At 41.6% G+C, this 26,129-nt stretch overlaps 1 protein-coding gene across 10 annotated transcripts; it reads left to right on the top strand.

Annotated features, from left to right (window-relative positions):
* The first annotated feature begins 1,484 nt into the window (after positions 1 to 1,484).
* ZNF384 (zinc finger protein 384) lies at positions 1,485 to 25,807 on the top strand. 10 transcript variants are annotated; one of them, XM_020994164.2, is made up of 12 exons: positions 1,485 to 1,746; positions 2,019 to 2,105; positions 3,041 to 3,095; positions 14,318 to 14,388; positions 14,939 to 15,176; positions 15,593 to 15,935; positions 16,874 to 16,960; positions 20,130 to 20,354; positions 21,217 to 21,399; positions 22,990 to 23,068; positions 23,380 to 23,538; positions 24,391 to 25,807. In XM_020994164.2, the coding sequence occupies exons 4-12, from the start codon at positions 14,323 to 14,325 to the stop codon at positions 24,754 to 24,756; spliced, it is 1,746 nt and encodes a 581-aa protein (XP_020849823.1). In that variant the 5' UTR covers positions 1,485 to 1,746; positions 2,019 to 2,105; positions 3,041 to 3,095; positions 14,318 to 14,322; the 3' UTR covers positions 24,757 to 25,807. The 10 variants fall into 10 exon arrangements, with proteins under 10 accessions (XP_020849823.1, XP_020849825.1, XP_020849822.1 ...); XM_020994166.2 differs by lacking the exon at positions 2,019 to 2,105 and adding an exon at positions 13,837 to 13,942 and having other exon boundaries at positions 1,693 to 1,746; XM_078155565.1 differs by lacking the exon at positions 1,485 to 1,746 and adding an exon at positions 13,837 to 13,942 and having other exon boundaries at positions 1,754 to 2,105.
* The last annotated feature ends 322 nt before the right edge of the window (positions 25,808 to 26,129 follow it).

Here is a 26,129-nt window from a genome sequence, read left to right as displayed (position 1 = left end):
TTGAGCATAACTTTAACGAGTAGCTCATTTCTCCAAGTCTAGCCTTGAGTACTGCTTATAGATTTCCTTTCAAAAAATTTTATTTTCAGCTCCGAATTCTCTCTCTCCTACCCCCCACCTCCAACTCCTGCATTGAGAAAGCAAGAAAAACAAAACCTGTCACAAACCATAGTCAAGCTAATAAGTTTTCAATAAGTTTTAAATCAAGCCAGTACCACGTTACCGAAATATGCTTATCTCCGTTTTGATTAAATTCCTTATCCTTTTGTGACATACACAAGGTAAGTTTTCATATACTTCTGGAACAATTCAGCTTCTCAGTATATTAATACATTTGCCAGCATTCGTAATTCTTTCATTGGGAATAAGAACTCCAGTCCTGATGAAGTAAAAAAAATTCCAAAACATTTTTTTTGAGGAATGGATGGCTTAACAGTTTGATGAAGAGGCATGTTTTACAGGCTTATCTGGACTTCTGGTATAAAGTTTTGAATGAAAAAGTGAGTTTTATAAGGAAAAAAAAAACCTTTTCCCAATCTTCACCTGTCTTTGTATTGTATTGCTCCCCATGAGCAGTTTTTAATTCATAACAATAATTAGCAGCTTTTTTTTTCTGTTCTTCCAACTTTCAAAAGCTTACTCCACGTTGTAGAGGAATCAGTAAAAACTTGACTAGCGCAGGGTCCTGTGAAGGTCTTTGCTTATTTTCTGGGAATTAATCAGATTATTCTGCAGCAATACTTTGTCAGTTCTCTGTGTTGTCTTCTTTTTTTTAAATCATCTTTTGTGCTTCAGTGCAACTGATCCTGTTTCATTCGGCCTTGAATGATCATTCAAACACATGATTTCCCCATACAAACAGTCTCTAATAGTCATTGAAATATGCTTTTTAATAACTACAACTTTTGCATGTTTCCATTAAAAAAAAACACACAGAATTAAAAGCATAACAAAAGAGAGCCATGAAATACGGATACGTGGCACCAAATCCAGCACTCGACTGACGAGAACTAAAGGGGGTGGGGGTGGGGGGCTGGAAAGTCTGTCCAAATTCGAAGTTGTTAAGTCAGCCTAGGGGCAAACACAGGCAGGATCACACAGCTCTACTGGTCCCAGTGCAAATTCTACCCTCCCAATAGAATGGAAGCTCCTTGAGGGCAGAGGTAGTTTCTTTGGTCTTTAGACTCCGACCTCCTAGTATGGGGCCTTGAACGCTGATCTAACTGAAATAACGTCCTCGCCCTTTAAGGCACCACCCCCCTCCACTTACCTTAGAAGGACTGCTTTATAATTCATGAGGCCCAAGATCCTCCCTCTTCAACCAGAAGTCCCACCCCGCCCCCAAAGGGCCCCTGGGGGTAGTGAGTTCATTTCTGCCCTTACTTACCCCCGCTAGTTCCGGTTAACGTCACGCTCACCTCTAACCATTGAAATATTCCCCCTCGATGAAGCCACTTCCGCCCTCATTTATCCCGACTTCCGCCTCGGGGGTGTCTATCTCCCCAGGTGCTCGTACTACCAGATTAGCTCTAGTCGCTCCCGGAAGTAACTGGGCCTTTGCACCCTCCCCCCCCTTCTCCTACCACCCCAGCTCCCTCCTTTCCCCACCCCTCCTTCGTTTCCGGTGTTCCCGCCTTCTCGCCGCAGCGGCTCCTCTCCAGGCCTGTGGGGGGAGGGGGGAGGGAGGGGGGTGGGGAGGGGAGGAATCTGGGTTCTTCAGTGCAGGAGCGCCAGCAGCACTTCCGGGTGAGTGGAGTGAAGGGGAGGGGGGGGCTCCAAGTGCCTCGCGCCCCCGCCCTGCGGGTGTGTGGAGCGGGGCGTGTGTGTGTGTATGTGTGTGTGTGTGTGTGTGTGTCTGTCCGTGTGTGTATACACTCCTTCGGGGTGGGGGGGCTGGAGGGTCCGTCGGTCCGCCCAGCGCCCCGAGTGCGCGCGCTCTCTCGAGCTCTACTTCCCCTCATCCTATTTCCCTCCCTCCCCCCCACCCCTCTGCCTCCCTGCCTCCCTCCCGGCAAAAGGCACGCGCCGCCCCCTTCCGAGCAGCTTTCTGACTCTCGCGCCGCCGCTGCCGCCGCCGCTGCTGCTGCTGCAGCCGCTGGAGCCGGGTGAGTCTCGCGGCGCCACCGCCGCCGCCGCTGCTGCTGCTGCTGCCGGCACGCTCCGTGTTCCCTCCTCCCTGTCCCGAAGGGGGTGGGGGGGCTCTGTGTCTCCCCCCCTCCCGGAACCGGAAGTGGTTGTGGAGTAGCGGGCGCAGGGGTGGGGGGCGGGGGGAATGGTGGGAGTGGGGGGTGTAGGGGGTGGGTTTCTGGTGGGTGTCGGAGCTTGGCTTATGGAGGGGAGGGAGCCGATGTCCCAGAAGGGCTCTGAGGAAGGGGGCGTGAGCAAGGGTGGGGGGCAGACTCTTAGCGGCTGTCTTGGGGGAAGGAGTTTATTAGAGCAGAGGGGGCCCTACTGGGGGGAGGGACTGAGGTTTGAGCCAGAGGGGCTCCTTGGTATGGGGCCCTTGACAGATGAGGGGCAAAGTCCTCTCAGGGGTTTGGGGTGGGGTGGGGGGGTGGCCAATGGGAGTGGCTAGGCCTGCACTAGGGATTTTATCTCCTGGCACAAGAACTTGGGGCACCCTCGTCCTAGTTCTGTCCCCAGATTTGTCTTCTGTCCTCACAGGTGGGAGGTGACCAAACTGCCTCCTTACCTCCTGCTCCCCAACCTCCTTTTTTCCTGGCTTCTGCCCCTTGGGTACCTGTGATAAGTCGAATTAGGTATCAAAGCTCTGCTTTCTAGGGGAATAGGGTGTGTGTGGGGGGGTTCCTTTCAGCCCATACTTAAATGGTGAAGATAGTTCAACTTCTTACTAGGGATTAAATCTTTTTCTTAGTGACTAAATTCCTGTTATCCTAACCTTTCTTCTCTTGGGTTAGAGGCAGGAATTATGTTTTCCCTCCAGACTGACAGCTGACAGATTGGAAATTCTCAGAGGTCCCCGACACCTCATTAATTTACATCCTTTTTGACCATTCTAACATAGACACTTTGTTTTCAGAAAGTTCGGGAGCCTTGAGGAGGAGGAATAGGACAGAAGGAGGAGGAGAGAGAGGGTAAGAAACCTTTAACATAAAGAGGGGAATTTTTAGTTCTGGGTAAGTGAGGGTCGTTTTACTTGTTTTTCTTTAGGCAGCAAGTTAATTATGTCATTTGTTGTTGGAGAAGTGTCAACCTGTACTAAATCAATTTAGACTTTCTCTGGTTTTGAAAATGATACTCAGACTTAGCTTTTGGAGATCCTCAGCATGTTGGTCTGGGTGGCTCTTTTAGGCTGTTCACCAAGAGACTAGTTAGGGATGGAAGTCCCAGGTTAAACCACCCCAATGGTCACAGTGCCATTTAAAGAGATGCTATTTGTGTTCCCATGTGGTATTGCTTAGCAGTGGTTTCCTGCTGTTGGAGCAAGCACAGTTTAAAGTGAGCTGCTTTCCTTTGCTGTTAGGAGTGGGATATTTAGGGTATAACTTCTGATTGAGAGATTCTAGTAGCTAGTGTGTGTCACTGGAGAATTGTAATTTGGGGGCACAGACAACATCAGATGCTGAAAGTTCAGAGTTGGAGCTCAGTTTGAAATAAGCTGAGAATTGAATTGTCTTGGGGGTTAGGTTTGGAATTAGATATAAAACTAGCCATAAAAAGACTCTTTCATAGTTAAAGAATTGTAAGATTCTTTCTTATAATTGTTAGATTGTAAGACTAACAGGTAGAAAGAAATAATGTTCTGGAATACCTTGGTAGAGTAAACTAGTGACGGGTTTGAGGCAAAGCTGAGCAAGATGTGTTTTTTGTAGACAGAAAGAAATTTGAATACATAGCATTCAGTACTTGAAGGTAACTACTATGAACTAAGTTTAGTAAGGAGTAGTTTATAGAGCTTGCTTTCTTTAGGACCCAGAGTTGATGATGACTAGTAAGATTAGGTTTTGCCTTTGTGTCAGAGACAAGTTTCCTCCCCACAGCCCTTGCTATCCTGTTTTCTAGAGACCCCAGGCTTTCTAGGACCCAATTTCCCTTTTTTCTATTATGTCTTACCATTAGTCCTAATGAGAATGTCAGCATAAGAGGAAGCTGTTTTGAAAGACACCCCTACTAATTTAGAATCCCAAGGATGCATGGAGCTGCCATTCTAGATAGCAGACTGTTTATTGTTAATAGTCCTGTTGGGTTGTTTGGACATGGGGCAGTTTTTTTTGTTGTTTTTTTTGCCTTTGGGAAACTGAACAACATTTTTATTGACCACGGGGTTCTCTCTGAAACAAATTAATATTCTTCCAGTGATGCTGCATGACAATAATAGAATACCACATGGAATACCACAGTCTCTCAAGACTCAAGGTAGAGTGTCATGCCAAGAGCATGTGTGACATGAGCAGGCTATACTACATTACCAATGAAGATAGTACAGGAGAAGCAGCACAAAGATAGAGTGAGGAATGAATGGAAAAGGAGATGGGTTGGCCACACAATGAGAGTGAGGGGTCATTATTGGTCAGCCTGTGAGCTCCACTGGTATCAACCAACTGTTAAGAAATCTACAGGAAGGCCCCCAAACACATTGGAGCCTCTGATTTTTGGAAGGATACAAACAATCATTACACAGGATGAGTATCGTAGAATTTAAGAATTCATAGAGACTGAAACAGTCACTTAGTCTAAACCAAACATGAAAGGAATCCCCATCCTAAATTACCCAACAAGTGGTCATCCAGCCTCTCCTAGAAGACCTCACCACTTGTCAGGCGGCCCAATCCATTTTTGGACAGCTTTAATTGTTCAAGAGTTTTTCATGACACAAAAATGTAAATTGATCTTTTTGCAAATTCTAACCTTTGCTCTTAACTCTTTTTTCGGGGTCCAAGTGCAGCAAGTCTAATCTGTCTTCCACGGGGCTGCCCTTCAAATACTTGAACACAGCTATCATGTCCTCCCTGAATCTTCTCCAGGATAAAAGCTCTAGATCCTTTATTGGATCCCCAGAATGGACTGAAGGCCTTTTGCCATCCTGATTGTCTTCCATGGGGCAGTTTTTGAGACATATGTGAAAAGTTCTTCCTTTAATTCCATTTGCTTGATTGTTCTTTGTAGTTCCTTGTGTGCTTGATGGCATTGAACTGAAGTGTATTGGCAGAAACTCAGACCTTATTTCTCTCTGTAAAGCTTCTCAGTTTATGTGGTCTCTAGCTAGTAGTCTAATTATAACTGCCTGAACTCACCTGATTCTTGCATTCTTGTTAGTTCCCTCTATTGCTCTACTATTGGGGGGAATGGGGAAGACAAAACCAAAACTTTTATGCTTGCTGAAATATCTCTGGCATTTTTCTTCACAGGAGTACTTCAAGCATGTTAAAGCCATATGTTGAAATAAGAAGGTGTAAATCTAGAACTCAAAAAATTTTTTCTCATTCTCTTCTGTCAAGTGGTCCAGGTTGAGGAGAATATCTTATTCCCCAATGCTTAGCAGAAGGATTTGCACATATCAGATGCTTAATAAGTGGCTGTTGAATGAATTGATTGATGAATAAGTGTTTCTTTCTAAAAGCTATATAAAAGGATTATGTCTTCTTTGGGAAAAGAAATTGAGACTCTAATAATATGTGAATATTTGTTATTTCTATTGGGGAAATCAAGGGAGATGGTCTCTCTGATTACAACTTTGTGATGGATGATGCTCGTGGCACTAGCATCATCATTTTATTTATCCTTTAGTAGCAGTATGGTAGGTTAGAATTCTGAGTTCTTATTTGTGTGTGGCACAAATTAACTTATCTCTCTGCCTCAGTTTCCCCCACTTCTGAAATATAGTGTAAATTCTCCCAGATCCTTTGCTTCCAGATCTTTTGAGGATCAGTGAGGTAATATGTGTATGTTTGAACCCTTTGAGCGTTTTAAAAGAAAAATGCTGTCTAAATTCAAGGCTGTAGTAATGTTAAATATATATAATTCTCCTCCTTCTTAATGATGGCATAGTTATCAATAGAATCCAGATCTTCTAATTCCCAGCCTCCACTTAGTGCCATAAGATGCTTAGTAAATGTTTGTTGATTGATAGGGTTTTCTACTGTCACCTCCCTTTGGGGTCATAAGCTTCCCTACGTCTCCCCAGACTAGTATAGGACCGTTAGTTATTATTGACTACAATGGTATAGCCAGAAGAGCCAATTTTCTTTGGTTTGGAGACAACTATCAGTGAGTAGTTTAGGATTTGTATGTCTTTTATTCAGTATTACATATTAATGTATGTCTTTTGAGATGATGGCTTTGATAAAGATGATGATGTGTAAGAGGTGATGAGAAGAAATATAATAAGTAATAGAATTAATATTGAGTCTGTTGCTATGACTTTTGGATGTTTTAAAGGGTGGTCTTTTCTGGTGAATCTATCTTCAGCTTTCATTCCTCCTCCTAAACCATTCTCTTTTTCTTTAGTGGTTTTGTTGGTAAAACCAAAAGAAAAAAATCTTAGAGGATTAGCACATTTGTCATTCTTTCCTACCCCCTAAAAAATATTATTCGTGATCCTTAGGTGTCTTTGCAAGGAGGAGATGGTTATGTTTGCCTAAAAGCTGACCACCACTAGCAGTCTCCTAGTCACCATTTCTTATCTTGTCCCAAGACCTGTTAGAGGCTCTTCAGTGTTTTTTATTGCTTTCTTAAGACTTAGAGAAGAAAACCAGGCAGCTGAATAAATTCTAAAATTCATTTACCTTAGTGGTCAAGACTGGATTCAAAAAATAGGACAAGCTGCATTTAATCTCCAAAAGACTTGTTATAACTTCAGCTGAGTAGATGGGAATATCAGTGATCCCACCAGAGAGCCACTCCCCAGTATCCAAAACTCCTTGAATTGGATTGAGTTGTTTTTGTTGTTTTTGTTCACCTTGAGGCATCTCTCTCTCTAGGTCCCTCCCTCTTCTGTATTGTAGTGTTCTTGTCAATAAGCTATATCCTTACCTCCATTTCATTAAGAAATAATAACTTGCCTTTATTGCTTTTTTAGGATTTAGAAAGTATTCCCTCATAACAACTCTTTGAGGTAGGTGGTACAAGTATTATTATCTGCATTTTACAGATGGGGAAACTGGAGGTAGCGACTCACCCAGGTTCCTTCAGCAAAGGGTGTAGCTGGTGTTTGAACCCAGGTCTCTTGGCTTCAAGTCCAGTTCTCTTTTGTACATTAGAGGAAAAATGTATAATGAACCCAGTGTATCCCTTTTAGCTTCTTCAAACCTAACTTCTAATTCCTAGTAACTATCAGTATTTTTATTCCTATCAGTTTTCCCTACCACCCAGGAAATTGTTGCAGATAGTAGGGCTGAGCTGTAACATTGTTTTAGGAGCTTATTTGTATATATACCAAACATTGTTTTTCAGTTTTAAAAAATATTTAGTGAAAAACTGTAAGCAGAATTCCATACTTGGTAGGAGACCAGCAACTGATGGAGTAGCAGAAAGAAATATAACTAAGCTGTCTTCCACAGCTAAACAACTAGAAAACACAGGACTGAGTCCTGACTGAGAAATACAAGGGAAAAAATTACATTGAGTCATTTTTCCAACCCAGTGCAGACACTGAGAATAGAGGTCTTATTAGGAATGCACTGTGTAGGCTGTCCATGGCTTTATACTCTATACTTGAGCAAGGAGAGGTTCCAGATCCAATACAAAGGGTCTTGACCTTGTGCAGAAATGGGTACCAACTAGCAGTTGTGTCACTCAGTACCTGGTACTGAATCACATAGATCCAATGTGTGACTGAAGGAGGGGGTCTGTATCTAGGGATAATGATCTAGGACAGAGAGTAGTCACAGACTCTAGACTGTGTACTAAGTAAGGAACAAGCACAGAAGCAGGCAGCAATTGCTTGAATTTGACCCTGAAAGCAACTTAGGGTCTCAATTCCAGTTTCCATTCTAGTCTGAAATCTGAAGTGGAATAACTATGGAAGGAATCCAAGACCAAAGGGGACTCTGTAGTCCTATTGCTCCAAACTTGCGGAACCTTCCAGCCAGCTAATAATGGCTCTGTCTAGCAGCAGTGTTTTGGAACTCCAACCAAGGATAAGCCCACAGTTGTGTTTCTCAAACCTAAACCTGGGACAACAACTCAGACCAAGAGGGCAGCAGTCATGACTGCCCTGGATTGGACTGCTTGAGATCACCTAAAACTTGCAGGTCCCCAGCCTGAGCTGTCCCTGAGATCTGGAATGACACAACACTCACCCCAAGAAAGTAATAGCGGGACTGAAGAGAACACAAGTATGGCCCAGAGATTTCCTCCAAAAATTCACAGATTGTGACTCTAACATAAAGTCTGAAGTAAGGAGGTGGGCTAGAAGAATAAGCAAACAGAAGAAGAGATTCCCACCATAAAGAGCTCTTCTGGTGTTAATGGATGCTCAAAACACAAATCCAGGAGAAAAAAAGTGATTCCAAAATATGTACAAGCTAAGCCTCAAAGGAAAACATAGTTTGGTGTTACAAGTTGAGTAAGAATTCTTGAAAAAAATGAAGCAAAGATTTTTTAATTAAATAATTTTATAAACAAACTTAGAGCACACTAGGAAAAAATTGGAAAGGACCTAGGAAAAGAATTGGAAAGAGAATTAACAACTTGGCACAAGGGATACTAAACTCTACTCAGCAGCAAACTCCCTGAAAATTAAAAGTAGAAGATAATAACTTCAGAAGGCAAGATATAAAAACAAAGTGAAAAGTGAAACTGAAAAAGTGGAAGAAAATGTGAAGTTTAACTCATGACAAAAACAACTGACCTAGAAAAGAGATCAAGAAAAGATAATTTAAGACTCATTGGACTATTTGAAAGTCATAATGAAAAAAGAGTCATTTCAAGAAATCATAAAAGAAAAATGCCCAGATCTCTTAGAACCAGAGGGCAAAGTGAGAATAGAAAGAATCCACTGTCCATTTCTTAAAGGAAACTCCTAAAAGAAAGCTCCAAGGGGGATTATAGTCAAAATCCAGAGCTTCCAGGTCAGATAAAAAATACTGCAAGCAAGCCAAAAAAGACAGTTCAAGTACTAAGGAGTCAGAATCAGGAATATACAAGATTTATTAGTAGTACAACTTTAAAGGAGTAAAGAGCTTAAAATACCATATTCAGAAAGACAAAAGCTAAATAGGCTTATAACCAAGAATGACTTACTCAGCAAAATTGATTATACTCCTTCAGAGGGACAAACGGCCCATTTAATGATATAGAGGATTTACAAGCATTCCTGATGAAAAGAGCAGCTCTGTGTAGAAACTTTGAAACATAAACACAGTCATCAAAAGAAACACAGGAAGGTAAACATAATCTAACAGTCATAAGGACTGAAGGATAAACTGTTTATGTTCTAAGTGTCATCAGGGCTCATGCAGTCTATTAAGATGGAGGGCAGTTTAATGGCTTTATTATATTTTGATGATCCTAAAAAAAGAAAGTGAAGGGAAAAGGAATTGAGGACAAGGTTGGAGGGAGGAAAGTGGGGAAGATTATCTGACATAAAAAGGTAGGCAAATAAAAATCTGCAAACAAAGAGGAAGGATTGGAGGAAGAGCAGATGTCATTTGAATCTCACCCTCTGAACTAGTCAAAAGGAGGAAAAGTACACACAAATGATCTCTAGCTACATATAGGAGGGTGGATCCCAGAGATTTGAAAGTAGGGAAAGGAAGAATGACAATCTTTGATTGGGTCCTGAAAGAGAAGAGGGGGGAGCAGAAACAGATTTTATCAAACCTAGAGCAGTGGTGCTGAGCATACTCCTTTCTCCCAACCTTCTTTAGAGGATGGAGGAGGGGACAAAGAATGAAAAGCATACAAGAACAGGATAGAAGGAAATACACAATTAGGGATCATAATGGTGAGTATGCATGGAATAAATTTACCCATAAGATGGGAAAAGGATAGTAGAATGGATAGGAAAGTAGAATCCAACAATATGTTCTTTACCAGAAATAGACTTGAAATATAAAAATTCACATAGAGTTAAAATAAGTAGCTGGAGCAAAATCTATTATGCCTCAGCAAGATTTTTAAAAAAGCAATTATAATCTCAGTGCAACAACAATAATAGATTTAGTTAAAACAAAAACTACATTTTGCTGAAAGATAATATTGATGAATTAATATTGGTACTAAACATATGCACTGAATGGCATAGCATATTTGAAGGATAAGTTAGATGAGTTATAGGGGAAAATAGATAATAAAACTGTAATGTAACTCTCCTGGACCTAAATAGATTGAAGTTTTTCTTAAAATAAAGTTAAGGACCTGAATAGAATTTTAGAAAAGTCATATATCATATACCTCTGGAGATTGTGGAGTGGGAATAGAAAGCACATTTCTCAGCTGTGCATGGCACCTTTATAAAAATTAACCATGTATTAGGACATAAAAATCTCTCAGACACAAAAAAGAAATATTAAACTCATCTTTCACAATAAAACAAAAATTATATTCATTAAAGGGTCACTAAAGAAATTATTAAAAATGAATTGGAAATTAAATAACTTAATCCTCAAGAATGGATAGGTCAGAGAACAAATAGAAATGACATAATTTCATTAAAGATGACAACAATGAGACAATATACCAAAATTTTTGAGATGCAGCCAAATCTGGCCTTAAGGGAAATTTTATATCTCTAAGCACTTTCATTAATAATAGAAAGAATTAATCAATGAATTGGGCATGCAACTAAAAAAAAAACTAGAAAAACCAACAAATTTTAAAAACCAATAAAATACTAAAATAGAAATCCCCAAAATCAAAGAAGAGCATAACAAAATTGAAAGCAAAAAAAAAAACACCCAACAAAATAAGTATAAGAACCATTCCCAGTTGGTAAGAATTAAAGGATATGAATAGGCATTTTTTTAGAGGAAGAAAACCAAGTGGTTAAAGTAGCCATTTGGAAAAAATGCTCTATTTCACTAATAATTAGAGAAATACAAATTAAAACACTCTGAGATTCCACTTTACACCCATCAAATTGGTAAAGCTGACAAAAAAAAATGACAAGTGCTGGAGGAGCTGGTGGTGGAGCTATTAACTGGTCTAGTCATTCTGGAAAGCAATTTGGAGGTATGCTTCACAAATTATAAACTGCATACCCTTTGAACCAGTGACACCACTTCTAGATTTGTACCCTATAAAGATTTTTTTAAATGGAAGCAGAGAGCTTTATCAGACTTGAGGATAAGTGAACAATTTATGAATAAACAAGAGACAGAAAGCGAAGTTAGGTATCGAATGGATAACTTCAATTACATTAAAATGTTTTTGTACAAATAAATGTGGCCAAGATAAGAAGGAAAGCAGAAAATTGGGGAGGGGGGATTTATAGACAGTTAACCAAATAAAGGTCTCATATCTAAGATATATATATAAAGAACTTTGTCAAATCTATAAGAATATAAGTTATTTCCCAATTGATAAATGGTCAAAACAGGCAGTTTTCCAGTGAAGAAATCGAAATAATTTATAGCCATATGAAAAAATGCTCTAAATCGTCGTTGATTAGAGAAATGCAAATTAAAACAACCTTGAGATATCATTTTACACCTTATCAAATTGGCTAACATGATAGAAGGGGAAAATGACAAATCTTGAAGGGGATTTAGAAAAATTGGGACACTAATTCATTGTTAGTGGAATTGTGAACTGATCCAACCATTTTGGAGGGCAATCTGGAATTATGCCCAAAGAGTTATTAACCTTCAACCTAGTAATACCATTACTTGGTCTATTTCCAAAGATGATTGGGGAAAAGGAGAAGAACTTAACATGTTCTGAAATGTTTATAACAGCTCTCTTTGTGGTGGCAAAGAATGGAAATTGCAGGGATGCCCATGAATTGAGGAATGGCTGAACAAGTTGTGGTATATAATTGTGATGGAATACTACTGTGCTGTAAGAAATGATGAACTCAGTGATTTTAGGAAAACATGGAAAAGACTTGCATGAAACAATGAAAAGCAAAATGAGCAGAACCAGAAGAACATTGTATACAGTAACAGCAATATTATTTTAAGAAAGACTTTTTGAGCAAATAAGTTATTTTGACTATTATAAATACCCTGTTTAACTATAGAGGACATATGAAGAAAGATGCTATCTGTATCCAGAGAAAATATGTATAGGAGAATTTTACACATATATATATATATATGCCTATTTGTGTCTAATGGTAGCCATGGCATGTGGGGGGATGGGACAAAATAAATTTACATAATAATTTTGTTGTATATTTGAAGGGAATAGCAAGTTGTGTGTAGTAGATTTTCAGTTTCATGCAAATCATCTTTTTTTACTGTATGATGTTATGGAAATGCTTGTTTTATTTTCATAAATTAAAATTTTCTTAAAAGGGGGGGCAGGAAAGGATGCCTATGTAAAAAAATACTCATAGCATCTTTTTGTGTTGGCAAAGAACTGGAAACTGAGGAGGTGACCAATTAGGGTATAGCTGAACAAGTTATGGTATGTGAATATAATGGAATACTCTTGTGCTACAAGTTAATGATGAAAGGGGAATAGTTTCAGAGAAACCTGAGAAGACTTGTATGAACTGATAGAAAGTGAAGTGAATGGAGCCGGAAGAACAAGTTATACAGTAACAATAATATTGTAAAGACAAACAACTTTGAAGGACTTAAAAACTCACAGCACTACAATGACCAATCATGAATCCAGAAGACTTATGATGAAGCTCTTGGCAGACAGGTGATAGACTGCAAATTGAGACAGAATTTTTTTTTTTTAGCATGGCCATTGTGGTGATATGTTTTACTTGAATGTACATATTTGTTAAAATGATTTTTTCCTTTCTTTTTCAGTGTAGATAAAGATGGGGGGGGTTGAGAAGGAGAAAATACAGAGTTTTGTTAATTTAATTTTAAAAAAATACCATGCTAGGTGATGTTGGAGTAGATGGTAGGTTGGGGGGGCCAAAAGAAGTAGAATATGCATAGCTCCTGCTCTCAAAAGCTAGTTGGGATTGGTTTTCTTTCATTTGGCTTGAATGTTAGTGTGGTTGGTTGTTAAAAGTGATGTGCTAGTTCAATTTAGGAGATATAGAATTAATACTTACCTATATTAAATTTAATTATTTTTCAGGAGATACTTAACTTTTAAGTTTAAGTCACTTAAAAAAAAACCCAAAAAATTCTACTGTCTTCAGGGGTTTGTTGCATTCCCCTCTTCTATTTTCTAGCAGAAGATCTCTTATTACAAGGAAGGAGAGCAAATTGGATGTTGCCTTACCTTTTGTAAGAATTGGAAATCTTTTTTAGTATAGCCAGGAAAAGAGCTTATAAATAAGCTCCATGAAGTAGAATGAGAAACTTAACTTTTAAGGTGACTGAGATGCATTTAGGGGAGATTTCACTGTTCTTTCCATGCTGCATTCTTGAATATCTTTCCCAGCTTCCTTAGTCATTTCCTGAAGCCATGTTTCTTTGGCCAATCCCAAACCAAACTTGGGTAAACCTCATCCGGCTATCTCAGCTCTCCCAGTTTTAAGAGTACTAACAACTAACCTCTTTGAGCCTTAATTTCCTATCTATAAAATGAGGGCATTGCCCTAGATGACCTCTGAGGTCTTTTCTAACTGTATACATCTTTTTTTTTTTTCAGTACATCTTTGATCCTGTTGGTGATGTGGGGCAGAGTTGTATCTCACTACTCCATGGATAGCAGCTAGAATTTTAATAAATCAATATTGATTTTGATTCCTTCTGGCATTTCCATTCTGTCATTTTCTTAAAATTTTCAATTTTATCCCAGAATCATTTCAGAATCTATAAAGAAAACTATGAACAGGAAGATTGGAAAACTTGACTTGTTTATCCTAGGAAAAGGAGTATGAGGCAATAAGAAATTGAAGAAAAAGGCAAGACTTTCTCATTGTTATTCTCAGCTTTGCCACTTAGTGTGTGACTAAGGGCCTATTCTTTCCCTTTTCTAGGGCTCAGTTTCTCTTTCTTTCATAAAGGGAAAGTAATACTAACTTTCTTTGTATTGGAAAAGGAGAGTGAATGAGATAGGTGTGGAATCTTTTAGTATTATTAACTCATTCATCACTACAGTTGTGAAAGTACCTACATTTAGCCTTAGGATACCACTGTAGGATATATCCACCAAGAATCAGATGCTAAGGTCTGCCCCTCAGAGGAGGGTGCCAGGAGCCTTACATGCTGCCTTTCCTTTCCACAATGACTTTTCACATTGTCTTTATGATCATAATTTATCCTCTCTCTCCCTGCAGGTAGAATGGAAGAATCTCACTTCAATTCTTCCCCGTACTTCTGGCCAGCAGTTCCCACAGTCTCAGGACAGGTAGGTTATACTAACTTCTTTTTCACCCCACACATATGTAGTATAATAGAGGGGGTAGTGGACTCCAGAGGTCAGGTCTTTATTCTGCCACTTAGGAGCCAAGTATACTTGGGCAGGTCACTTTTGTGAGCCTTCATTTCTCCATCTGCAAAATGAGAAGAGTAGTGTCTGCTTACCTCACAGAATTGTGTAAGGCTCAGCAGAGAAAATTTGCATAAAAGTGTTTTGAAAACTTTAGAGCACTATGCAAATACAAGGTAGTATTTTTATTATTGTTCAGCTTTAAATAGTGGTATACCACTGTTTCTATCTACCACTTAACTGCTGGGCAAGGAACCAGACTAATCAGTTACTGTCCTCACAAAGTATCTCCTGTTACTGAATTGAGTTTAAGTTAGAGGTGACCTTTTCCCTTCTAGACTCCCTTTAGAAGAACAGGGGCATCTACTTAGTTTTCTCATCTCCATTATATGTTAAAGAGGGAGAAACTATGAAGAAAGGAAGAAAATAATCTTTGCCCCTTTCTGATAACAGATTTTTCTTCCTTTAGATAGAAAACACGATGTTCATCAACAAGATGAAGGATCAGCTGCTACCAGAGAAAGGCTGTGGTCTGGCTCCACCTCACTATCCAACCCTGCTAACGGTGCCTGCCTCAGTACCCCTGCCATCAGGCATCAGCATGGATGCCGATACCAAGCCAGATCAACTGACACCACATAGCCAGGCTTCAGTCACTCAGAACATCACTGTGGTGCCTGTGCCATCCACGGGACTGATGACTGCTGGTGAGTAATTCCACTTACTCCTCCCTAAGCTGTCTGAGGTGTTGAAAATCCATGGTCAGGATTACAAGATGGGATGGTTCAGATGTTACTGGGTGGAATGGGATCTGTATGTTATTTCTCAGAAATCCTGTTATTAGGGGTCCCTGGTGTGTTCAGCATTATACTGTTATTTTAAGTTGAGAACAGAAAGGATTCCAATCAGGGGATATTTCAGTGTTATCAGGTAGGAGGTAGGGTAGCAATGGGAACCTAAAGTAAGAGACTTTTTACTGTGGGATTTAGGGTTTGCAAACACTGGGCTGAGCGGGGCAGTTCAATTCAGTAAAGTGATTCTGTGATTCTCTGATGACTTAAAATGAAATAAGGTAAGGTACCAGGGCTAAGAAATGATAACTCCATCTTTCTTTTACTCCTAGGTCCAGGCTTGGTGATCACATCCCCCTCAGGCTCTCTAGTGACTACAGCCTCCTCAGCTCAGACCTTCCCCATCTCAGCTCCCATGATTGTGTCAGCCCTTCCCCCTGGCTCCCAAGCCCTGCAGGTGGTCCCTGACCTCTCCAAGAAGGTGGCATCAGCTCTGGCAGAAGAAGGGGGCGGGGGAGGTGGGGGTGGTGGGGGTGGTGGCACTGTGGCTTCCAAGCCTCCCCGGGGCCGAAAGAAGAAGAGGATGCAGGAATCAGGGCTGCCTGAGATGAATGACCCTTATGTGCTCTCCCCTGAGGATGACGAAGACCATCAGAAGGATGGCAAGACCTACAGGTGGGGGGCAGAGCCAGGGGGCCGGATGGGGTGAGGATCACTATTTCAGCCACTCCCATTTTGGGTCCTGCTTCAAATCAGGACTCTGTTGGGTGACTCTTTCATGTCAAACCCAGTTGCATGTCAGGGATGTTTTTGGGTAGGAGGGTGAGGGGGACCAGGGGTGGGGGGGGGGGGAAGGTACATGACTTCCTCATTACTTTGTCCCCACTTTACCTCTCCTTTCTGTTGTCCCTACATTGCAGTGTCTTAGCAGTGATTTGTTTGGGGTCATAGAGTGAAATAGGGAAAATTCTGCAGGTATTTTTGGAGTTTGCCTCTCATTCTCCTCTCATTCTTCAGAGGTCTGATTCCCAACTTGGGATCCCCTGACTGTCCCCAGATATATTTTGAGGCATGAATTTTCCATCCCTGCTTTTCCAGGATATCTTTCTGACAATTATTGACCCAGCCTACATTCCTCCTTGTGGCTATAATGCCTGTTTGATCCCTGTACCTTCTTGCCCCCACATAGTTGGGATGATGGTAGGGGCCTACATAGAAGAAAAAAAAGAAAGAAAATAGCTCATTCTCCCTTTTCTCTTCCCTGCCTTTTAAAAAGCCATATATAGTCAATGTAGATGTTTGCTCAGTGACTCATTAACATAGACCAGATCAGACTTTCTGATCCTGTCTTTTCCAGAGTTGCCCATCATCAAATAGTACTTGTTTGCATGTGGTATACTAGACAAAGAGAGTAGTAAAGATAGTCCTTACCCTCTGGAAACCCATGATCCACAAGCTGAAAAAAGCTCCTGTGGTTTGGGGGAGCTTTGACCCTCATGTACAAAATGGGCATAACCTCAAAGCATAGTCTTGGACAGAAGCAGACATGTCTGAATGGGAGACTGGTTTCTCTCCTTAATATACCCAGATGGGCAATGTTGTTCCCATTTTAGGAGCCAGGGAAACTGCGGCACAGGAAATGGACAGAGCCCTGGGCTCATGGATTCAGGCTCCACCACCAACTTGCTGTGTGACCCTGGGCAAGTCCTTTTCCCCTCTCTGGGCCTCAGTTTCCTCATTTGTAAAATGGAGAGAATTCTGTTTTACGCCTCCCTTCTAGTGGTATTAGGAGTATTTATCTAGGTAATATTTTGTAAAATGATTAGAGCTCAGAAGAAAGGGATGAGAAATAGTGATTGATAGTATTTATTTATCTAGTCTATACAACTTCACCGTGGAGAGTGGTCATTCTTCCTGAGTGCCTTTTCCTCTACCTGGGAAAGTGTTACTGGGGACTTTATCGTTCCAAAATATTATGTATCAGTTCTCCAGCCTCCTACCTCATTTTACACACAAATGTATTCTTGCAAGGTTGTGACTCAGTTTTTTTTTTGTAAATTCTATCATTTTTAATGCACTCAAGCTTATTTCTAAAAGGAATCAATGTAAATCCTTTTGTAAAAATGAATAACCACTCTCTAATTGTTTTGTGTAAATCTGGATACACATTGGATTAATTAAAGCAAGGTACCACCTTCTAAATACAGTAGTCTCATGGGGATAGTCATTTTGACATAGAAGATTCATCTCTATCAAAAGTTTAGTTTAGGGTGGTGGTGTTTTGCTAGAATGTCACATACACCATAGTCTCAGCGCTTATCCTGACTAGCTGTATGACCTTAAGTCTCTTGACCTCTCTGGACCCAAGTTTCCTCATCTGTAAAATGAAGAAGTTGGACCATCTTTAAGGTCCTTTCCACAGGGCAGCTAGGTGGCACAGTGGATAGAGCTGCAGCCTTGGAGTCAGGAGGACCTGAGTTCAAATCTGGCCTCAGACACTTGGCACTTACTGACTATGTGACCCTGGGCAAGTCACTTAACTCTGATTGCCTCACCAAAAAAAAACAAAAGAAGAAAGAAAGAAAGGTCCTTTCCAGTTCTAACGTCAGAACTCTTTTAACTTTTTTAGACAGTTTAAGGTACTCTACCTCTGCACACCTCTGCTGATGTTATCTCTAATCTGCCATAGAGTTGACTCTTGTACCAGCATAGGGAAATGACAGGATTCGTTATCTCCTGATTGGGGGGCACTGATTTTTCTGGGGCCAGGATTAGCTGGCCATTGTGAGAGAATCTCTGTACTATAAGAAAGGTGGTGTGAGCAGAATTGAACCTATTCAAGGTAATAAGGAATTCCTACAGAAACAGAGAATTATGAACTGTTTGAGTCTTCCTTATAGTAAAGGGGACCCTATCTAAGTAGCAACAGACTTGCCATATCAAAGAACAAACTCTCATGGATATTGGTAAAACAAAAGACCTAGCTCCAGTCTGGCTTGCTATGTGACCTTGGGTAATTCACCTAATATCTCAAGGCTTTGGTTTGCTCAGAATGTAAAATGGGGGGTAAGGGACAGTACCTTGAGTTCCTTAGAGCACTGGTGTCAAACTCAAATAGAAGCATTGGAAAAACCACAAATTAATATTATCTATGTTGTATTTTTATTTTGTTGAACATAATTCCAGTTAATTTTAATCTGGTTCTGGCCACACTGAGGAGTTTTGAGTGTCAGGAGTTTGACAGCTCTGCCTTAAGGGGACAGATTATATGAGAGTAAGAGTTGCATTTCTGAGAATGTATATATATATATATATGCGTGTGTGTGTGTGTGTGTGTGTGTGTGTGTGTGTGTATACACACACACACACACACACACACACACCTTTCTGTCTCATCTTTTTTATAAAATCAAGTTTATATCCAAGAAACCAAATTTTGTTGTACTAAAATAGTGGTCTTTGCCTTTAGCATTGACTTTAAGGTTTCCAACATTTTCTGTACCAGAAAACTGCATTGAAATGAATTGTCTTTTTAATAACACCAACATTGGGGATATGGTTGGTGTGTTTACTCTAAAAACTAATCAGAAAAACCTGGTGAGATTTTAGCATAGATTCAGAATTGAGGCACTCCTCTATCTCTTAGAAAAAAATGTCATCAATAGAGAGTAATGTTGGACCCTTCAAATTAGAATGTTGAACAGTGTGAAATAAATAGCAAAACTGTCTTATTGCTGGCACTGCTTTCGTTAATATAATGAATTCAATCTTTGGTGTTGTTTGACACTTTGTATTGAGAAAGCCCAGAGTGTTTTTATTGTGTACCTCTAGGCAGTAGATATTAACCTTCTCATCAGAAAAATGATGTGTAGAGAAGTGAGCGAGCCTATAGCATCCCAGAGTTAGAACCCAGGACTCTTGACTACATCAAGGGTCTGTTCACCATTATTCCTTTTTGAAAAGTACATTTCCTCCTCTCCCTGTCCTTTTTTTACCCCTTAGAATTGGCAAAGGGGGATTGGACTAAAGTACTAGAATTTAAGTAAAAGCTTGTGTAAGGAGAGGAGAGGTCTATATTTAAGCTAAAAGCTAACGTTCATGATACTCCCTTGTGAGGCGCTTAGAACCCTTGATAGATTGCTCTTAAAATGTACTTAAGGGAGGGAGATGGCAGTGATCATTCTCACATTGTACAGAAAGAGGAAAAGAGTAGAAGCTGAGGCTCAGAAAAGGAACTTGTACAAGTCTTTTGGCTTTCATTCTGTTACTCTCTTTTTAGGCTATGTTGCCCTTTCTTGAATTGTTAAGGTAAAACAAGTGAGTTCCAGCTGACATAGCCCTTGCCCAAAGGCCAAATCTAAACTAATATGGCTGAAGACTTTTCATATAACCCTGTTCTAGTTGATGGCACAACAGAGCAAGAAAGAGGACTTTTATCTCAGTTAGATAGTGAATAAAAGTGGATCCAGGTGGGGTGACACTTTCTTCAGCCTGATAGACTGGTATTACCTCCATATACTTTGGGAAAAGGAAAGGTTTAGAGAAGTTACTTGAGATGGGGGGAAAATAAAATTGATGCTGAAACAAAGTTTCCTAAGAAGAAGGAAGGTCCCTTTTTAGGAATCCAACTCTTCATTGTCTCCCTGGGGAATGGAGGAGTGCATGGGGTGCTTTTCCCAGTTTACAGTTGGGGGATTCCACAGGGGGAGGAGAAAGAAATTCAGAATCTAAGAGGATCAGAAGAAATACATGTCATGTCTCATATGGTTGAACTTCTCAATTAGGGCTGGTCTCAGCATGGGAGGAGGGTATGGAGTTATCTGTTTTGGTGAGGGGACATGTCTAATTTGTTGCCCTGGCTGGGCCCAGGTGCCGGATGTGTTCGCTGACCTTCTATTCCAAGTCGGAGATGCAAATCCACTCCAAGTCACACACAGAGACCAAGCCCCACAAGTGCCCGCACTGTTCCAAGACCTTCGCCAACAGTTCCTACTTGGCACAGCACATCCGTATTCATTCAGGGGCCAAGCCCTACACCTGTTCCTACTGCCAGAAGGCCTTCCGCCAGCTCTCTCACCTCCAGCAGCACACACGGTAAGGCAGGCAGCCCTAACCGTCCATCCCTTTATCTTCACTATGCCCATACGCAGTCTACTGCCTATCCTTCCTCCTAGATGAGCTCTTCATTCTCTGTGTTTCTCTGGTTTACTCTACGAGAACCTTGCCTCCCTTGTGTTCTCTGTGAGGGATTCTTAGCAGTTTTAGGGGACATGGGAAATTCTGGGATCCTGTTACAGAGTCTGTATTGATGTCATGGTTTGTGCCTATGTGTGTGTAGCTTTTCTACAGAGCAGTGCCTGCTTTTGCTTTATGCCTAGATTCAGAGCCAGGTATGAAAAGATACTGGATCTGTCTTTTGGCCTTATGAATTATCAGGTGTTTGTTCTGTGTGTGTAAATTACTGCCTTTGAAGAGGGTGTCCCTGGGAGCTGTGTTGTGTGTGATCTTATAGAGGACCAAGGAATTCATAGGATTATAGAGTGATAGCTTGAAGGAACCCTAAAGGTCATCTAGTGCATTCCTCTCATTTTACAGATGAGGTTAAGTTACTTGTCTAAAGTACTAAGTGGCAAAATTCAAACTCAGGTCTTCTGACTCCAAATCCAGTATTCTCTGTACCATGAGCTCTGATTCCTACTTCGGGGTTACCAGGAGCCAAGAATAGCAACTCTTCACCATTTCTCTACCATTCTTGCCACCAGCTTATATCAAGCAACCATCTAGAACCGGGTCTTCTCTTCATTTAGTTCTAGTCAGGTCTGTGAGTGTCTTTGGGAGGAGGGGGGCAGTACTTTTCATCCGTCAAGCAACGTCATTTCACCCAGTGGAAAGCTCAGCCCGTGGTGTCGAACTGCTTCCTCCTCCTCCTTCCCCCTCCCCCTCTCCTCTCCGGCAGGATCCACTCCAAGCTGCACACGGAGACTGTCAAGCCCCACAAGTGCCCGCACTGCTCCAAGACCTTCGCCAACAGCTCCTACCTGGCCCAGCACCTCCGTATCCATTCGGGGGCCAAGCCTTACACCTGTTCCTACTGCCAGAAGGCCTTCCGCCAGCTCTCCCACCTTCAGCAGCACACACGGTAAGGGAGAGTGGCGGGCGACCGCCCCCCCGCTGGCATGCCCTCCCCACCCCCGCCCTGGACACACACAACAACCCGCATGCAGGGGGCAGGGGAGAGACCTGACTGGAGGAGAGCATCACTGGCAGAACAGAGAGAGAGAGGACTGAGTAACAGCGCTGGAGACATCAGTGGGTCCCAGGAGAGTTTGTGCGGGGCAGAGATGTACCAGGGAGATACAATGGCTGTTATGCCATACCCCTGATATGTGGGAGATGGAGACAAACTTGGAGCAGAGACGACTTCTCCCCTCCCCCCAGTACCCTCCCCTAAAATATACATACATGCACACACTTTGCAAGATATTTCCCTTGCAGTGGAAATTGATTGGAAGAAACCAGATCAACATTCCATAGGGCATTGACTTTGTGGGACTCTCATTTCATTTCACAAAGCAAAGGATTCCTGATCAAGATTGTGGCTCCTGTAGTGAGATACCAGTCTAGTGAAACCCAGTCCAGCCAGTGAGACTCCAAGGGAGACCAGAAGAAAGCCATGACCCCAGTTCCCAAATGGAACATAATACTGGAACATCACAGAAGCCTAAGAATCTTCAGCCATCTGAGAAACAGCTTCTTTATCAGCTTCACAAGGGTGCCTAATGATTATATGCCATTTTGAATGTGAATATGGGAAAGAGTGGAGGAACAGAGCCTGTCAATCAGGAAGGTCTTGTAATCATGGATTCTCAAATCTGACTGTGGGACCACCTTCCACCTCCCCCACCCCACCCCATGGGGCCTTTGACAGACCTGCCATGGATGTAAACTTCCTACTTTTGTAGGTGCTCATACCTCTCACTCTGGAAAGAGAAAAGAACCTCAAGTATCCATTATGGGAGATGACAAGTCCTATGATGATGGTGGCTTTTTTTTTTTTTGCCATAATTTGGATGAGCTGACAAGCATTTAGGTGAAGGGATAGTCTCTAAGTTCTGGATCAAAAGTGAATGTCAGCTGTCAAACATTCAAGATTCTTCAGCTCATGCCCAGTAGGTGAATGATGGTGTAAGAATGAAATGGTCTAGTTAGTACAAGCTAGGCATTTCTTGGCCTTTCATTGCCTGTCTAGATAGAGCCCTAGGGTCTGTTTCATGAATTAACAGCCTAGCTCTCCAAGATTGACATAACTCTGGGTTTTGCAACAGTCTTCCTTGGTATCATTCAGGGCTTTAGGGCATGATTTCTGGATAATATGGGGAATGGGGAGGTTGGACGTGGGAAGTCCCTTTCTTACTATCGTCTTAAGATGTGCCTCTGAGCGCTCTTTGGATGAAGTTTCTATCAGGGTTGACCTGCATAGAAAGTTATATAATGCCTGCCCTGTGGAGGCATAGGTACTTAACTTACCTAGGTCTTGGGAAGAAATAGCAGTACTGATCTGTAAAGAGTGTACCCAAGCTCCCTGATGATAAGTAGTGGTTGCGACGGACAGGGAAGGAGAGGAGAATTTGGAAAAGAGTTGATTCTCCAAGAACTGTTTGTTCTTACTTTCTGTGTTTGAGTAACATTGTTAATTGTTCTTCTTCTATGATTTTCTCTCCCCTTGCAGAATCCATACTGGAGATAGACCATACAAATGTGCACACCCGGGATGTGAAAAAGCCTTTACTCAACTCTCCAACTTGCAGGTAACTGCCCTACCAATAGGAGTACTTGAACAGACCCCATCCTTAGGCCCAGACTATATTTAAGCATTAGCATTGTAACTGTAAGAATCCCAGTGTGTATCATGTGTGGCTTCCTGAATCGCCATTATAAACCACTTTATCTGGGCTCAGGTGGTACCTAAAAGAGACCAGGCACCTTAGTCTAGGTTTTTCCTCACTGAGAATGCCTCACTTGGGAAAGGGCTTGGTAATGTAGTCTCTCTAGTATCTTGGGTGGGATTGGTAAAAGCAGAGTGTCAAATACTGATGTTAGTTTGTCACCCTTCACCTAGTCCCATAGACGGCAGCACAACAAAGACAAACCCTTCAAGTGCCACAACTGTCATCGAGCATATACAGATGCAGCCTCATTAGAGGTACACCTGTCCACACATACAGTGAAGCATGCTAAAGTGTATACCTGTTCAATCTGCAGTCGTGCATACACATCGGTGAGTCCTCCTTTCTCTTCTGTAGCCCCAAAAGACTATAACTCTGCCTTAGTGATGTCCTGACCTACAAAGAAAGGAAATTTTTGTATTTACAGTGGAAGTGTCTTAATAGACAAAGTAGTCTTTGAGAGAAGCAGATTATGTGATAGTTGATGAACAGTAATTCTCCATCTCACTTTTTAAAAAATGACCCCTGTAGCGTCATTTCAGAATTGGAGAAAAATGTACATTATTATCTACTGAAAGAATTATTAGGTCCCAGAAAGTAGTTGTGGGATGGCTATCCTGCTTTCACAGTGCCTGACATACTGTTGTTATTCAGTTGTATCTGACTCTTTGTGACCTAGGGATCATACTGTCCATGGGGTTTTCTTGGCAAAGATATTGGAGTGGTTTGCTATTTCCTTCTCCAGTGAGTTAAGGCAAATGGAGATTAAGTGACTTGCCCAGCGTCACACAGCTAGTAATTGTCTGAGGCTGGATTTGAATTCAGGGTTTTCCTGACTCTAAGCCCAGTGTTCTATCCACTGAGCCATCTAGCTGCCTGACATATAGTAAGTATTTAATAAATGCTTCTTGGTTTACTTTTATAAAAACAAAAATACCAACTTCTAAAGTCAGGGAAGTGGACAAGATGTCTTCTCAAGTTTTATTCTGATTTATTAAGAAATTGCTTTTATGCCTCTATTCAGACTTAGTGGGTACGTGGATAGAGAATTTGCTGTCAACTCTGTATGATGGATCTGGGGTATCTTAATATGAAGCACGTATCCTGAAAACCAAAAGAAACCAGGCTGTATATACATTCTGTATCTTCCTTTTTTCTTATAACCATTGTACGAAATCCCTTAGGAGACATATCTGATGAAACACATGCGAAAACACAATGCTCCAGATCTCCAGCAGCAGCAGGTATCAGCAGTATCAGCAGCAGCTGCAGCAGCAGCAGCAGTGGCCCAAGCTCAGGCTCAGGCTCAAGCTTCCCAGGCCTCACAGCAGCAGCAGCAGCAACAACAACAACAACAGCAGCAGCAGCAGCAGCACTTCCAGCCCCCTGGGGCAGCCCCCCAAGGTGGGGGTGGTGGGGACAGCAATCCTAATCCCCCACCCCAGTGTTCCTTTGACCTGACCTCCTACAAGACAGCTGAGCACCATAAGGACATTTGCCTCACAGTTACCACCAGCACCATCCAGGTGGAGCACCTGGCCAGCTCCTAGAGACTTGATTCCTTCTGACTGAGGGAAGAGAAGAGGTCCCATCTCTGTCCCCCCAACCTGCACCCCTATTACCACTCCCGTTCTCCCCTGGCAAGTGGCAGGAGTTGGCTCCACTTTCTTGGGCCTTTGGCTTCAGCTTCCCTCAAAGGACACCACTGTGCTCCTAGCTCTTTGCTCAAAGAGCAACAACTCTTTGGATCTGAAAAGGAACTCTGAGTTGCTGAGTGGGGCCCAACTGTATTCCCTACAATCATATGGTGAAAGGGCTATGAAAGTTGTAGCGGGGAAGGGGGTGGTGAGTATTTAAGGAAGAGGCCTTCTTATGGCCTCCTTGAAATATGCCAAACCTGAGATCTTCCTCCATATACCTCCCACTTCAAAAGTTGGGTTAATTCCCAGCAAAAAGGGAAAGACCAAGAGGTTGACCTCTTCAAGCTACTGGAAAGGAGGGAACCCTAGACCCAGCCCCTTGCCCTGTTTTCACATACAGAAGGACAAGTTCATTTTGTTCTCTAATTTGGCCTCTGCTTTTGCTCTGCCTCAACAGGAGGGAGATTTGTACGGGAGGGTAGGGGGCTGGAGTTAAGACCTCCTGGTATGAATCTCTGGATTACTAAGAGACAGAGGCTGTGGTCCCCAAGGGGCCAAAGATTCCCCATATGGTTTAAAAAAAAAAGGGGAGGAGTTTTCCTTGGAGTATTGGTCCCTTTCCTTCCCCTTCCTCAGTCTTTCTTTGGTCCCCCAACCAATCCTTTCCCCTCATGGCCAAAGCCTTGCTTTCAGAGGCTTTCCCATCCTTTAGCCTTGGGAGCCAGCTAGCCCCAAGGAGTTTCAGGACATTTGTGTTCTTTATGAAACCCGAAGCAAAGGGGACTATAGAAAAGGGAGAGTTTGGACTGGACTTAGATCCCTGAGGTATTGGGGCCATTTGAATGGGACATGGATTTATATATAAATATATATATATAAATATATATATATATACACCCACTTACCACGGCCATCTTTGTAACCGTTTCTTTGTTGTTTATAAATGCATTATCTCTGAGAATTTTCATTTTCAATTTTTTTTCATTATTTTATCATGTATTTTTTTTCTGTTTTTTTCTTTTCCCTTTTTCATCTCTGACCATGGTATTTTCATTTCATTTTGTCTTTTTAAAAAATCATGGCCAATTTCAGAGAAGAGAAGATGCAACAAATCAGGAAACCAGTTGTTATAAAGCAATTTAAACATGGGGGAGGGGGGAGAAAAACATGTACAAAACAAGGGGTGTTTTTAGAATATTGTATAGAAATAAATTCATGTAAAAGGAACAGGCAGTGGAGGTGCTGGTGTGAACAAGTATGGGGGAAAATCTGGAGTAGTTTGG

Source organism: Phascolarctos cinereus, unplaced genomic scaffold (assembly GCF_003287225.1).
Source record: "Phascolarctos cinereus isolate Bilbo 61053 unplaced genomic scaffold, phaCin_HiC Scaffold_1;HRSCAF=81, whole genome shotgun sequence".
Lineage (NCBI taxonomy): Eukaryota > Metazoa > Chordata > Mammalia > Diprotodontia > Phascolarctidae > Phascolarctos > Phascolarctos cinereus.
Note: the sequence above shows the minus strand (reverse complement) of the source record. Positions and strands in the feature narration are given on the sequence as shown.

Coding starts and splice junctions, on each gene's coding strand:
- ZNF384 (XM_020994164.2), top strand. CDS start 14,323: ATGGAAGAATCTCACTTCAATTCTTCCCCGTACTTCTGGCCAGCAGTT. Junction 14,389..14,938: donor TTCCCACAGTCTCAGGACAG/GTAGGTTATACT, acceptor TTCTTCCTTTAG/ATAGAAAACACGATGTTCAT. Junction 15,936..16,873: donor AAGGATGGCAAGACCTACAG/GTGGGGGGCAGA, acceptor TTCCCATTTTAG/GAGCCAGGGAAACTGCGGCA.